General features: G+C 40.5%; 1 protein-coding gene across 1 annotated transcript in view; it reads left to right on the top strand.

Annotated features, from left to right (window-relative positions):
* The window catches only part of USP3 (ubiquitin specific peptidase 3), a 57,693-nt gene that overhangs the window by 34,641 nt on the left and 7,900 nt on the right, over positions 1-15,152 (top strand). The window contains exons 7-14 of the mRNA XM_078884008.1: positions 340-456; positions 2,193-2,306; positions 4,471-4,614; positions 5,481-5,626; positions 7,702-7,782; positions 10,325-10,443; positions 11,999-12,112; positions 13,993-14,075. Coding sequence (XP_078740134.1) covers positions 340-456; positions 2,193-2,306; positions 4,471-4,614; positions 5,481-5,626; positions 7,702-7,782; positions 10,325-10,443; positions 11,999-12,112; positions 13,993-14,075 — 918 coding nt within the window. The remainder of the gene's footprint in view (positions 1-339; positions 457-2,192; positions 2,307-4,470; positions 4,615-5,480; positions 5,627-7,701; positions 7,783-10,324; positions 10,444-11,998; positions 12,113-13,992; positions 14,076-15,152) is intronic.

Below are 15,152 nucleotides of genomic sequence, written 5' to 3'. Positions count from 1 at the left end.
ATCTCTAGAAACCACTACCATGCCCCTAGATTTACAGTCTGACTGGAACAACTTTTTTCCTTTGCATACATTTACATTTTGTTGACAAAATGTTGGATTTTACTACAATCGCTGCCTGTCGGATTGGAATAACATTTTCTGTACTCAGGCCTCTGTACATGATCCCATGTCCAAGGCCTACACTTATTTTTTGCTGTTATATCCATGCCTTTAATATGTCAGACATATGTTGATGCATTGTGACACTACCCATTTGCAACACTATGCATTCGCATCTCATAAATTTGGCTTCGCACCCTCAATATCTTGTAGCCCCTCTTAATAAACTGTGCCCCACAGTAACATCCAGCAGTTCTGCTGCTTCTTCAAAGAGTTGCCAGCCGTGGAGTTGCGAAGTGGCAAGACTGCAGGCAGGAGAATGTACCACACACGGAGCCAGGGTATTGACTGCAACATGTGAGTGCTCGTGGTTGTGTTTATCATGGAGTATTTGCACGCTATGATTTCCATCGCAAAAATGCATGTTATTACATCGTTTGGTATAACTAGTACTTTTTTGAGTGAATAGTTTTGACATATCCTGAAAACAAGCCACACATTGACACAAGGGAAGGCTTGCTTTAATTCCTGCTTTTATATATTTTTGCTTCATGAATACCTAACTTTCATATCTGCACACCAAAAAACCTTCCCAAAATTGCCTTTTCCCAGGAAATGATCTCGTTGCGCTCAAGAACAGTAATTCGTAGAAGCATGCCGGTCCATCTGAAAAGGGGGGTTCTGATAACTATTAGTATGATATAATATTTATTAAATTTTATTTTAAAGTTGTGATGCTATGAGGATTTGCGCTGTATAAATTGGACAAATTGATCAAGGGATTTCCTAAAACTTAGCATTAAAAAAACAATGCTAGAAGGATTATCCTTGAGGGCCAAGGCGACATCACGTGTCATATGCTCACCTCATTTTTACAGTGATGTCACATGTGACGCCACCTCACAATGTCACGCATCATGTGAGGTCTTAACTTTTAATTTCAAGAAAACTATGTTTATGAGATATGTTAGTTGCAGCTAATTGTTTAGCCGTGCATTAAAACCAGTGCATTCTGTAAAATATATACTTTCTCAGCACTCGGTGTGCATGCTCATGGTTAAATTATACCCAAATTCCCACCTGGAAACAATGGGAAACTTGATAAGCCATGGTCTCTCCAAGACCTCAGATGCTCCCGTGAAAATGACTCCCTGAAGCTCACTACTACACTCACATACATACACTTGATATATTTTCTGCAGCATACAGACCCTGGTTAATATCCAATGGCATTGATCTCTCCACTTTACGTGGCTCAATCTCTCCCTCGGTAGATGGCATTCCTGAAAGAAAGCCAGCATTAACACTACTGATGACCTCATATAAACAGTATCTACCTGGACATTCCCAATGCCTATATTCTTCCTCGACATAATCTTATAAATGAGAAATCACCCTCAGCTTTTCAATCTTATTGATGCCCCATACCTCCTATCACATTCTGGTAAAGGTAACCCTTTTCCCAAGATAGAATTTCAATTGTCAACTCGTCAGCACCTCAATGATATTCCACAACCCTCACCAGGCCACATACTGCCACAATTTGAAATAAGATCACGTCCACTAGCGTCTCTGAACAATAATAGTCATATCTAGAATTCTTTGTCCTCTTGATATCAAATCAACCATCCTATGCCTTGCCTAATGCAACCTCCTGCACTGCATCTATCATACCAGCCAACACTGAGCCAAGAATGAGTTTAACCCTTTTGCCATAGATTCACCCCCATACATCCAAACATCCAAAAACACCTTTTGGACAGATGTCCAAAACATGTACACTACCATTCTGCCCACCCTAGAAATATTCCACCCCTGGGAATCAGATCACATCATTACCCTCACTCATCCTCTCAAAACATCTGCACTTTACAAAACTACCTCTCACCCACCTAAATCTTTTGTAGAAATGTTGACACATGCATCTACACATGTTATCTACCCGAAGTTCCTCTAACACTTATCATTGTCCTTGAACAATTGTAAATACTCACATTCAGATTTTAAAAAACACGTGAAAAATATTAGATCTGTATTGCATGCTCTGCAGATGCTTTGTGTGCACTATTAACTGTCTGGAATCAATTTTGCAGATCTCTGGTAGAGGAATTCCGGAAGACGCTATGTTCACTGTGGCAGGGCAGTCCAACTGCGTTCTCACCCGACTCCCTTTTCTACGTCGTCTGGAAGGTCATGCCAAACTTCAGGTGAAGCAATGATTGCGAGCAAACCCATTTGCCCTCAAAGCCAGAAAAGGAGATGTTTTAACAATGGTCCTGATTGAAGCTCACTTCAAAGGGGGTAATATCATGTCCAGTGGCTTTGCAGCACCAATTAGGTCAGTCTTTTACTCACAAGGTGACCCAAGAGAGCAACACAACTTTCACAAAGACCCAAATAAAGATACTACGCATACATGAGTTGTAACACAGTAACTTGGGTGCCCCCTATGCTCTCAATTTGTCTCCAGTGTAATGATCTTGGATTAAATTTATGTCATGTGAATGCAATTTTAGTGTCACTGCCTGACTTTTTGCAATCCGCCGACACTCCTCCCATCTCGTTCTAGCCTATCCCTTGCCCCCATTGGTTGCTCCATGCCATCCCTGAATGTCAGTTCCCTCGCACCTCGCATGATTCCTATCTTGCCTCCCAGCTCTCTCCTAACCCCCTGATTCCGTGGCCTTACCTGTGCAAAGATTTCCCCCCCAATTCATGTGGATGATCCTAGCAAGCATCTGACTGATCATCACTCAGCATCCTCCTTGTAAGTGAAGCACTATCTGTTGTACAAAAACAAGTCATACCTCTTGTATGGGGCAGAGCTAGTTCAATTCCTCCTCAAGGAGTGACAGCCTTTGCCATTCCTCTAAAATCATACTAAAATAGAAAAAAGTTTTTCTGGCTGGATTCCTGGTTGGATTCCTACCTGCCTCGCGGGTGCCCAAGTGCGCGTTCGTGGTCGTGACGCCACCGGTATCATCTGCACGATGACGTCACCCTCATCCCACAGCTTTGAACTGGGTTCGTGTGTCACGGTGATGTCACGCCTCCACCCATCTGTCACGCCTCCACCCATCTACCCTCCACCCTGGCCGTCTACCCCATGCAAATACAATCGACGAGAGTGATAGAGGAGGAAGGTGAGGTAAATAGAGGAAGGGAGATAGAGGGGGGAGATGGGAGAGGTAGGTGAGGGAGGGAGATATATGAGAGGGGAATACATGGAGAGAAAACAGTGAAATAACATGAAACAGAGGATAGAGAACAAAACAGAAAAAGAGCAAGAGAAAGTGACAAGCAGTTAGAGGGAGGATTAGAGAGAGGCAAGATAGATTGAGAAGGAAAGAGCGAGGTGGGAAGGAGGGTGCGAGGAGAAAGAAACGGGGAGATAGGGGGCATGAAAGTGGGTGAGATAGTGGAGAAAGGGGAGAGAATATCGAGGGAGGGAGACGTAGAAGAGGAGACAGGAATAGAGCAACAGATGGAAACGGAGACAAAGTGAGAATTCTAGATGCATTGGGATGTAGAGTACAAGGCAAGTGAAAGGTGGAGAGACACAAGGCTCGATATAAATTTAAACGTTTTTCTAGCTCGCTGGGAGGGAAGGGTCGGATGGTCATGGCCAAAGGATGGTGCGGGATGCTAGTAATGTTGTATAAAAGTAACATTTTAAGGGAATATCAAGAACTTCACAAATGTGATGTCTTCTTTTAATGCTTTGAGCCAATTGCGTACTATGCTCGCAGTACTCTCCGGGATTTCTTATTATGGCAGTGTTCCCCTTGCCTATGGATGAAATATATTGAAAGGGTTACGTGTTTATGGAACTATCAAATACAAGAAGTCGCTGAGCTCAATAAAATTATCCAGCTTGCTGTTTCAAGTGCAGAAAGCAAGATCACAGTGGGTGTACAAATGTGAATATACAAAAAAAAATATGTCACGTGAAAAATAAACCCAGAATACATTGGTTAGTCGATAACAAAGTTACGAACACTGACGGAACATATTTTTTATAGTTTTAATTCACATATAAAATGTAAGCTCATGTCTGGTTAAAAATTGTCTCTCTACTGATTAAAATAAAACAAATCACGACGTTTTGATTGCAACACAAGCAATCGAAACGTCGTGATTTGTTATATTTTAATTTATTTCTAACCACGTGACTTTACCGAAAGAACCAAAGAGTGTGGATTCCTGCAGTCATGAAAGCTTCAAATCAAGATTGATTATAGCCATGGCCGAGAAACAAACGTAGGTCACCGGGTTTATGGTGCAGTGTGATGACCACTGCACCATCGCGTCTCCACGTTAATGTTGTTGCGTACCTATGTGTGTGTGTGTGTTAATATCTGGACGACGTAGGGGCTATCAACAGCAGGATGCCCATGAGTTCATGCGCTACCTGCTGGACCACCTGCACATGGAGCTGCAGTGCGGCGTGGATCGCGCGGGCCGCTCGTGTCTTGGTCGCCGTGATGCGGCGGTCACAGAAGATGCACACACCATGTGAGTTGGTCACTCTCGATACTCCCACGGGGATTGTTTTTTTTTTTATCAACTATTGCAACACTATAAACAACTTATTTTCATCATACATCTCGTTTTGGTGACCTGTGCCTAACGCCTGACACTTTATGCTGTGTGTAACACTGGGGATTCTACGTGGATTTTCATGCAATTTAAATATTTTTTTAATGAAAATCTTATTAAAATTATTACTAATTATTAGTTTATTACAAGAATAATCAATTTTCTCCAAAAATATACCAGCGCCGCTTTTGATAAAAGCAAAGTGCGTCCCTGTTTTTGTATTTTATCTTTTTGTTTTGCACACCATTACAGATTTATAAATAATCTATTCAGTTAATTTGTGTGTGACAATAGTTTTTTTTGGACATCCAAAACAAATTGAACAATAAGCAGAATCACTTTTAATTTCAACTCGGTGCAGTTTCACTTTGATGACTTTTGCTCGCACTTATAGTGTTTTTATTTTTTAATAGTGAACAACGACCTCCGATCATAGATTTATTTTTTTACTGTCATTTTCTGTAAAGAAACGTCATATTTGAAGCGACTGCGTAATAAATGATTTAATTCAGCTCGACCTTTCGCGTAAAAATCCACCCACTCATGAATATTTATGAGGGGGGGGGGGCCTCATGTAGAGTGATGTAACACGGGGGGGTGGGCCTCGGAGTGACGTCACATTGTCCTTTATCAAAACCATTACAATGTGTTATTAATTTATTTGTTGCTTCTATCAGTACATCGTTTATATTCAGGTAATAAGAGCATTGAGACTAAATGTATACTCTTCTGTGGGTTTATGCGTGTCTTTGTGTGTGCATGTTTTGTGATGATGCATGCAGGGGCTGCTCAGGCGAGGCACGTTTACCCCGATCCTGCCGAAATGGTGTTGCTACAGTGGTAACGGACATCTTCGGGGGCATCCTGCAGAGTGATGTCAACTGTCTCATCTGTGGCACCGAGTCAAAGAAATTTGACCCCTTCCTGGGTGCGTCGTTATCTGCTGTCTTTGCAGTGGCTGGCGGGAACCAGTCCTTTCATCTCTGGAAATATCACGTGACTTTTGAAAGACTTTTGTACGGTGCACAGGCCAATTTATGCTCATGCTCTGCTATTACATTGAAATGTTGCTAGTGTGCACTGTAGCTTGGGATTGGGGTGGGTTGTGAATGGGGGCAGGATGGAGGAAGAAAGCAGGTTACCAAGACGGAAATTTAAGTCGGCACCTGGGGGTCGGCAAAGAACAGAAGGAATGTCTGTTAATGTATGGGTCTGAAGGCTTAATGCCCATGAGGTGTATTGTTTTTACAATCCTCGCATAGTTAAGAATAATGAAAAATGGCATTTCATAACGGTGTTTATACTGTACTATTTATGAAATTAAATGATAGACTGAGATTACAAAATAGTAATAGCTTCTTTGAAAAAAACTTGTTTACCTCAAATCTGTACTTCATGATTCAGTTACTTCAATAAACTATCATCCCCTTTTGAGGTGAATTTCCTCCCCTTTTTGCAAGACGCAAAGTCACATGTCTGTGGATGGAATGCCCATCACCTTTAACTTCCAACAAGAATTTAAATAAGAAAGATTATGAGTCTCCTTAAATATCTATGTTTAGTCCGGTTGGTCCTTGTGCAAATTTACTTTGTTTTAAATCAACAATTTAAATCAGCAACGTCATCTTTTATCTGGAATCATAGATTACCTAGGATATAGCTCAACACACGGACTGCTCCAACACACCAAAAAGGATATGTCCTCTTTCAACTATAAACTGTATCATCAGTCTAAAACTCAACTTGATTTGAAATTTCATTTCCAAAAAAACCCCCCACAATTTGGCCAAAGTGGCAGAAAATACAGGCCAAACCCGACTCTTCCAAATTATTGTTCTTTACAGATCCTCATGAGATCAACTGTGCTATGGTCCCTCGGCATTACTCTCAAAATTAGCGTATTATTGTCAAATGGTTGAACACTCAGTCTGAACTTCTGGCCTTTTGTCCATTATGGGGTTAATCCCTCTTTTCAGATAGATAATAAACCCGTGCATTGCCAGATTGGCAGCAAAAAATAACTCTCATAATTGGTGACCTGCTTGGCCACAATGTGAACTTCAACTCAAATTTGGCTCCATACCTCCCAATTTCTGATATTCTCAACTTAAAGCCATTAATTCAACATGATCACTTGTTATTATAACCATATACACTGTTCCAAACTGATTCCCAATCCTGCCATTTCTTTAGGACTCAAACACACATCCCAAACACACAAATAGTTTATTTAATATTTTTAATTCCCCAGTTTACAGTCATGGGCTGGTCTGTTGCCCCCCCCCTTTTCCCAACTTGGTTAATAATATGTTAAATGTGTAATCATATGTTAAATGGGTAATATGGGCGAGTTTAAGATTTTGTTATTACATCAACTTGCTCCATTTTCTTCATACCATTTCCATTTAGCAGAACATTCCAACAATAGATCTAAACACCACCCACATATACTCGCCATCTTTGTTCTTGTCTTACATTTACACGAACATAACATTTTTTTAAATGTATATATTTGTGTTTGCATCTTTTTTTCCTTTTGTGCCCTTGGGGTATGCTGTGCATTTTTATGTTTAGTACAATATTTATTTTGGAAAATGATTCAGGTACTTGAGGCTAGCTTAGTGTTGTGCACATGGGCATTGGATTTCATGTGGGCCATTATATAATCGCCTATAAAACAGTTTTGAGGGGGAGATTATTATTTGAATTGATCCTGGCTGCCCTTCATAGCCAACTCACATTGACCAGCATGGTGAATTATGGTAAAGAAAAAAACCATGACTAATGAGGCATGGGGAGGCCTTAATCAAGATCTAGATGAACAAATACCTGAACATTATTTAAACAGCTTGGCTTCTATGATTAGCATATTTATTTAAATTATGGTTTTGTTGAACTTTGACAATGTTCAACTCTGCACAGCTTAATTAAGCATGGCTCATCTAAAGTTAGTACTTGCTCTTTTATGATATGTGTGTTGCTTGATTTTTCACACCAATTCAGATTTATCTCTGGACATCCCACTCCAATTTAGGGAGAGGAAAGCCAAGAACCAAGAACCTGGTCCGGTGTGCACCTTGCCCGGTATGAAATTACAGCGCACACAAAACCAACACTAAGATTGGTCGCTAAAATTGTCACTACAAACCTCAATTGGAATAAAGAGATTTCAATATCAATGTCAGTGGGGGTTAGTGTAGCTATACACTGTGTATGCATGCTTGTGTGTGACATGCAAAGCTGTGGGTGTATATACACCTCTGTGTGTTTGTGTGTGGAGTAAATTCATCTCATTTTTCCTGTAGCTTTATAATTGTAATGCTGTGGTAGTTTTATTGAACGACATTAATAGATTCAAAAGTATACAAGCCACGGCTGATTACTCGGTTGTGTAGGTAGGTTCACATGTTTCACGGTGACCAGTAAGCTGTTCTCTCGGGGAGGATACATATTGGGGGAGTTTGTGTTCAGGGGGTGTGTATGTTGAACTTCTTTTGCACAGTACGTAGTGAACTGTGCTAATCGCTGGAGACCAGTTAATATAACACCTAACCAAACCCAGTGTGGAGCCCTTGAAAAAATAAAATAATGTGGCTACCCTCACATTGTGCTAACACTGCCTTTCGTATACGTTGAAAACTCATTCTTTACAACTGCTTTTTGTGTTTAGTTTGTTGTCCTCCCCCTGCACCTCCGATTAGCATGGTTCGTTACATACGGGGCAAAAGAAGTTCAACATACATACATACGTGAAGCTGGAGCTCTAATTCTAGACTACTCGATGATTGATTTTGTGATCTGGGTACAGCTATATCACTAAGTGGGAATAGACTGTCCTGTACAGGAATCCCACACTATACAGGAACCCCTGTTATATGTTCCTGGGAAATGCTACTTAACTCTAAATTTCTTAAAGCAAACTATAATTTCCGATATAGACATAATCTGAAAATGAGGGGTTGTGTTCCTAGCCTACATTTCTGGAAAAAAATGCATGACTTAATGTCATTAAATCTACAAAAATGCATATGGTTCTAAGTTAATGTACATTTTAACTAATAATACAATGAACTAGATAACACTTACCAGAGATGTAAAATTTCGATTTAAAGCTTTCGTGACTGCAGGGATTCATCTTCTTGGGTCTTTCGGTAAAGTCACGTAGAAGGGAAGTAATAAAATAATAAAAATAAAACATAATAAAATAATTCTCACGACGTTTCGGCCACAACGCAAGCAGCCGTCTTCAGGTGGAGAACAGGTCTGTCACATAGACAGAGTCTGTCATGTAGACAGTCTGTCTACATGACAGACCTGTTCTCTACGTGACAGACTCTGTCTACGTGACAGACCTGTTCTTCACCTGAAGACGGCTGCTTGCGTTGTGGCCGAAACGTCGTGAGAATTATTTTATTATGTTTTATTTTTATTATTTTATTACCAGAGATGGTTTAAGAGCGTTCTGATTGAGGCCTCTAGGGGAGGGCAGTGGTGGAGTAATGCAGACGAAGGGGTACGATCAACTGCCTCTTCATCTGATGGTTAAGCTGGAGGTACAGGAAGGGTCACCAGAGGAATCTGGCTTCTGGGCTCTACTCTGGACCTTTTGGCTTGAGTGCAGAACGTTGAAAAAAATTCCAGTCAACTAGACAACATTTTTCTTCTGCTGGTAAAGCTCCTTGTAGCAGTGAATACCATATACGGTGGGGGTGGTAGTTTCATATCATCGGCCTCTTCCTCAACTCGTTGTTCCAGCTGCATCAGATGCTCGTTTGACAGGTCCTCACCATGGCACTCTAGCGAACTCCACCACGTCCAACTCCTCCACATTGTTGAGTCCAGATTCCCTCTGCCACGTGGTACAGACTATGCTCGCACAGTATGGTATTCTATCGCAAAGTAGTCCGTTTTCTCCGCCCGTGTTAAAAGTAAAAACATTGCACATTTACTCCCCACAATTTTTTACAAGAACGCATAGAGAAACATTGCACTCATGAGGAAATATATTCACTATATGAGAAGCAACGCATGATGTGGCAAGTCTAGCAGGGGATTCCTGTACTCACGAATTGAACAGACACCTGGGAGTAGTGTTGGTGAACGAGACTGTGTGGGAAATTGGGAAATATTACGAGGCGCTGAGCCCCATGATGCTGTATTCTTGTCTCACTCAAAAACAGAATAGGAGGAATAGTGATATGGGTCATCTGTGGTTGACAAATTGGAAGCCTTCGATAATCTCTGCTGTGTGCCATGCATATGCAGAAATGGGTATACAGGATAGATTCAGTGACGTATGATCATGTTCTGGCCCCCCCTTCACTAACCCAACTGACTTAACAGTCAACTGACTAACAGTCAAACAACCCCCATGAATAACATGGTGCGGTTAGGCCTTTAGCACTGGATTGATGAAGGATTGTAAGTTATTATTACATATGCATGTCCTTATCATTGCAGGGATATGTGCACCATCCCAGGTGATGGATTGTTAACATACCAGGCTGCCAGTGTTAGTGGGTACATGCCCATTTCGCCTGCATGTTGGTCTGCTGTATTGTGTGGACATGCTCAAGCGCACGCTTACAGGTGGTGTTTTCATGTCGGATTCCCCACATGTATGCAGACTGCCTGCACAGCTTCACAGCACTGGAGCAGCTGGATGACTCGGAGCTCTACACATGCCACATGTGTAAGAAGAAACAGAAGTCCACTAAAAAGTTTTGGATCCAGAAACTGCCGGCAGTGAGTGCCTTTTGATGCACAACATAGTTTGCCAACATCACACCAATCCTTGGTCAAGTGCGAGAAAAGCAGATGTTTGCAACAAATGATCAATTTTAAAGCGTATTTTGACATGCTTTCTATAAGTAGTAGAATCGGAATCTTTATTTAGACGAGAGTAATCCGATGAGCTATGAAGCTCTTTTATACAGATGTCCAATAGGGGCAAGTTACTATATATTTAATTAACTCTGATTTTGTACAATCTGGGTTTTCTTTTTTAAAAATTTACATTTATTCTGTTCTCATTCTATTTGCTTCCTATATCTCAACATATGTACTCTTTAATTGCAGGTTTTCTTTGCTAAATACACATACTGCGTTAATGGGCTGTCACGTGGTTTGGAAAAAAGGACCTTGGCAAAACTTAAATCAGTCGAGTGTTCCAACATGCGGTGCTGGAGAGTGTGATGGAAACAGTGTAGATGAAAATGGGATGCAGATTTTCGTCAAGGCTAATGGGTTTGGAAGCAGGCTATAGAAATAGGATGGGTGCACAAAGGCAAAGGGGGGTTTAGGTCAGATGAAGGAAGAGTTGAAATTATACATGCTGGGTGTTGGAAGAAGACGCATGCTGCTGATGCTATTACTGTGGAGGCACAAGGATGCAATTGGGTATTGATGAACACCTGGTTCTGAACATTATTAGGACCATTATTCGGAAGCCACTGGAGCTGTGCACTTTTAAATCGAGATTGAAAAATAATTTCTTTCAAACTGATTTTTGTGTTCAGTTTGTTGTCCTTCCCCCGCACCTCTGATTGGCACGGTTGGCTATGTACAGTGCGAAAGAAGTTCAACTTGCATAGATTCAACATGTTTGGGAGCTTTTTTGCCTCGGGATACTGCCGGGAGCAGTAGCAAAGTATTGTTCATAGCAATAGGCAGTACAAAGCAGCAGATTGCAGCAGGCATAGATTCAACATGGTTGGGAGAATTTTGGCCTCGGGATACTGCTGGGAGCAGTAGCAAAGTATTGTTCATAGCAATAGGCAGTACAAAGCAGCAGATTGCAGCAGGCATTTCAGCAGCAGCTGCAGCACATTCACAACATTCAAGCTGCACCTACTTTTGAGAGACCTACTTCTTTCGTCTGGCTTGCGAGTGACACGGAGTTTGGCTATGTGCCTATTCATGTTCCCGTAAGCATATAGGTTAACATATTTTTTACTTGCAAATTGTCTTGGTATATTTGTGTTTTTAAAATGTCATATTTGTATACTGCTTGTAATTCACCATTAGGTCCAATTTTATGTTTCAGTTTTTGTGGCTTTGGAGTCGGTCTGTATTAAGGTGATGACCTTGGCACAAAACATTGTCAGCCTTGCATATTTTCCAGACATGTATAATGTTTTTCAATGGAATTCCACTACAAGAATGTGAGTCATTTCACTACTTTCTAGGTATATTAAAAAAGATGGCTGGCTGCGAAAAACATTCTTCATGAATTTTTAGCGTTAATAAATCAATGGACAATATATTTACATTCACAATGCTGGTGTTTCCTTTGTAACAGGTGCTGTGTTTGCACTTGAAGCGATTCCACTGGACAGCATATATGCGCAACAAGATCGATACGTATGTGGAGTTTCCACTGAAGGGTCTGGACGTCAAATCATTTTTACTCGAGGTAAATAGACTGCCCTGGGAGATTGTTGGGTGGCTGTGTGGAAACACCTTTATGATGTAACCGGAACTATTATGTTATAAAATGCGAGGTTCACACCTGGCTCATTCTTATTTTAGGTTCGTGTACTGCATGTGACCTCTTGTGACGGTGTTAAAAAAAACTGCTCTTGCTGCCATTCTAGTGCACGATCAATTTTACTGATCCATGTATCACGGGGGCGACCATGGAAACAGTGCCATTCTTTTGAGGGTCGCAGTCCGCTTCGAACGTCAACCGTCAACTGAAGTGCGCAGTTCGCTCCTCAAGTTTGCGCACAAGATGAGCAATGTGTGCAAAATGTGACAGCCAGTTAAACTCTCAATTGCTCGTACTAGGATTGGAGTCATCTTTAGAAATGCCACTATGCTTGTGAATGTGTGTCAACTGTGTGATCTGTGCAACTACATGTACAGTGCAGTTAGTGGTTAGGAGACAATTTCCACTGTTAGGTTTATTCTTGACTAAAGGACGCTGGATTTACTTTACTTAATTTATTGAGAGATTTTTGAGGCTCAGTCCCAGTTCATTTTCCTACAGCAGTAGCTTTGGAAATTCACTTGGTTCAAATCTAGAGAAAATATAAATAAAAACAACCTCTGTCTGCCATTCCGCAAAGACACAGACAGAAGGAACTGGTACTGTTATGTTAAATGTTTAAAATTGTTCACTCAGTGTGGCATGCTGTAGAGAAAATTGTTCCTGTATGTTTGATTTTTTTTGTTCACATTTTTGTAATCTTTCCACTATGTGCTTCCATTTGCGAAGTAACGTTTCGTAACATACGTTTTATACTCATGTCCTGTCCAACAATGACATGTAAAAATATCTTAAATGACTTGACACATTTTCTCGTGAATGATTTACAATATATTTATGATCAATATTGGGAGGGGATCGCCTCTCAGGTGATGAGGATGTCTGACACTGCAAGAAGTTAAATAATTATACCGTTACTCTTTTGTATTCAATATGTATGTGATTAACACCTAACATTTGAATGTTATTAACACAATAACGGTGAAAGACTATTTAGAAAATTAATTTCCAAAATATTAATGAATTTCTTTTGAGCATTTAAGTACTAATTTGGCAAATAAATACACTCTATACAACACTTTGGTTCAAGCATAAAGAGTGATTTAGTTTGTTAAAAATATATATTAACAGTCATTTATTTACTAAATAAATGTAAAAAGTTAAAGAATGCAGGGTTAACACCAACATCGTGTCTTTGCGGTTGCATCGGTCTAACATGTGGCATGCTGGTGGTGACCATACACTTTTTTTGGAGATCAATTTGCAAATGAAACACATTTCTCATTAATATGTAAAAGTTAATGGCCACAAAACACTGTAACCTTCCGCACATAGCTTAAATAGCGCAGAAACAATTATTTTGTACATAAATTACTGTCAATATACTTGTAACAAACGAAATTACTCTAATTTTGCTTTAATCAAATATTTTATACAGTGTTTTTACTTTTAAATTAGTACTTCAAATGCTCAAAGAAATTCATTAATATTTTGGAAATCCATTTCTAAATATACGGTAATATTTTAAAATCCTTGAGTAGTTGGAAAACCCAAAGTTATATATTTCCTGCATTTGACTTTAAAAGTTTTACTTTATATATTTGGTGTGTTTTTTATTATTATAAAAATTTTAGCCTTCAAATTAGAACATTTATTTATTTAAACTGATGTTAATGCAAACCCTTAACTGCTTGGGACTTGGAGGTGCTCAGAGTAATTACAGAAAATACATAAAGTAAGTAGGTTTATAAACAAAGGCTTCGATAATGAGTAACAGATATTGCAATATTTTGTCTTTACCACAGCAGGAGAAAGGTGAGCCACCAGGCAGCAGCAACAGTTGCAGCCTCTATGACCTTGCAGCGGTCGTGGTGCATCACGGATCTGGGTGAGCCTACCTATTCAGCGGGCAAGCGCAGATACGTCCAAAGCGTGATCCTAATATTACAAGCCCGGACATTAGATTGACAGTTTGCTGATATTGATTTTTATTTGGTACTAGCTTCTCTACCCGGCGTTGCCCAGGCCAAAAAATTATTTCTATGATTACATCAGTGCATACCGACTGTGGTTGTACCTGCTATCACGACAGTAGTACATGCTGACTCTATAGCAGTATTTATCGACTCTATAGCACAAAGTACTCGCCTGACAGTGGCGTGGTGAGGCCTAGTCCCGTGCAGAGCCTCTGGCGTCGCCTAGATTGTCCAGCCGGCCAAGGTGGCACCTTGGCAGGCTGAGGGTGGGCTGCTACCCCTGACCCCCCCCCCCCCAGCCACAATCTCTGCAGTAATATCTACGGCCTATACGACTGTATAGTAGTAACTGCACGCATCGGGGTGGGGGGGACATCACACAGTGAAGAATTTACCTGAGCGTTTAGTGTATTTTTTATTAGCATTTTTAACGCGAAATAAAATGTCCACCTCACTCCCACCGAAGGCATGCGACTTGGCATGGGTACCTGGCCATTTTTATTTAACGTAAACCCCACCGTTGGAGAGCCAAATCCTTCGCAAGCGCGCAAACACAAACAAACCCACACACAAACCCCGCCACAAACCCACAGACAAATTTAGACTTTTTTATATATATAGATGTCAAAACAAGGACACGTATCTTCGGTATTAAGCAACAAGCGTTTGTGGGTATGTTTAGCTCCTGCTTTGAAAAGATTTGGACGATTTGTATTGTACAGGCAGACCTCGTTTAGCGCTCAAGATGCGTTCCTGGAGAATTGAGCGCTAAACGAAAGAGCGCTAAAAGGAGCCATAATACCATTGCTTTATGGGGATACGTTCCCAACAGCGTTATTTATTTCGTATGAGCAATATATGAGGGCTTCATTGGGGTATCAGTAATAGCGCTCATAATACTATTGATGGTAAACGTTATTTAATCATTTTAAACAATGTATTATTATAACATCAGTAAGTATTGTGTACTGCACTCACGAGTGCATTCT

The sequence above is a fragment of the Lampetra fluviatilis genome, chromosome 3, assembly GCF_964198595.1.
Source record: "Lampetra fluviatilis chromosome 3, kcLamFluv1.1, whole genome shotgun sequence".
Lineage (NCBI taxonomy): Eukaryota > Metazoa > Chordata > Hyperoartia > Petromyzontiformes > Petromyzontidae > Lampetra > Lampetra fluviatilis.
Note: the sequence above shows the minus strand (reverse complement) of the source record. Positions and strands in the feature narration are given on the sequence as shown.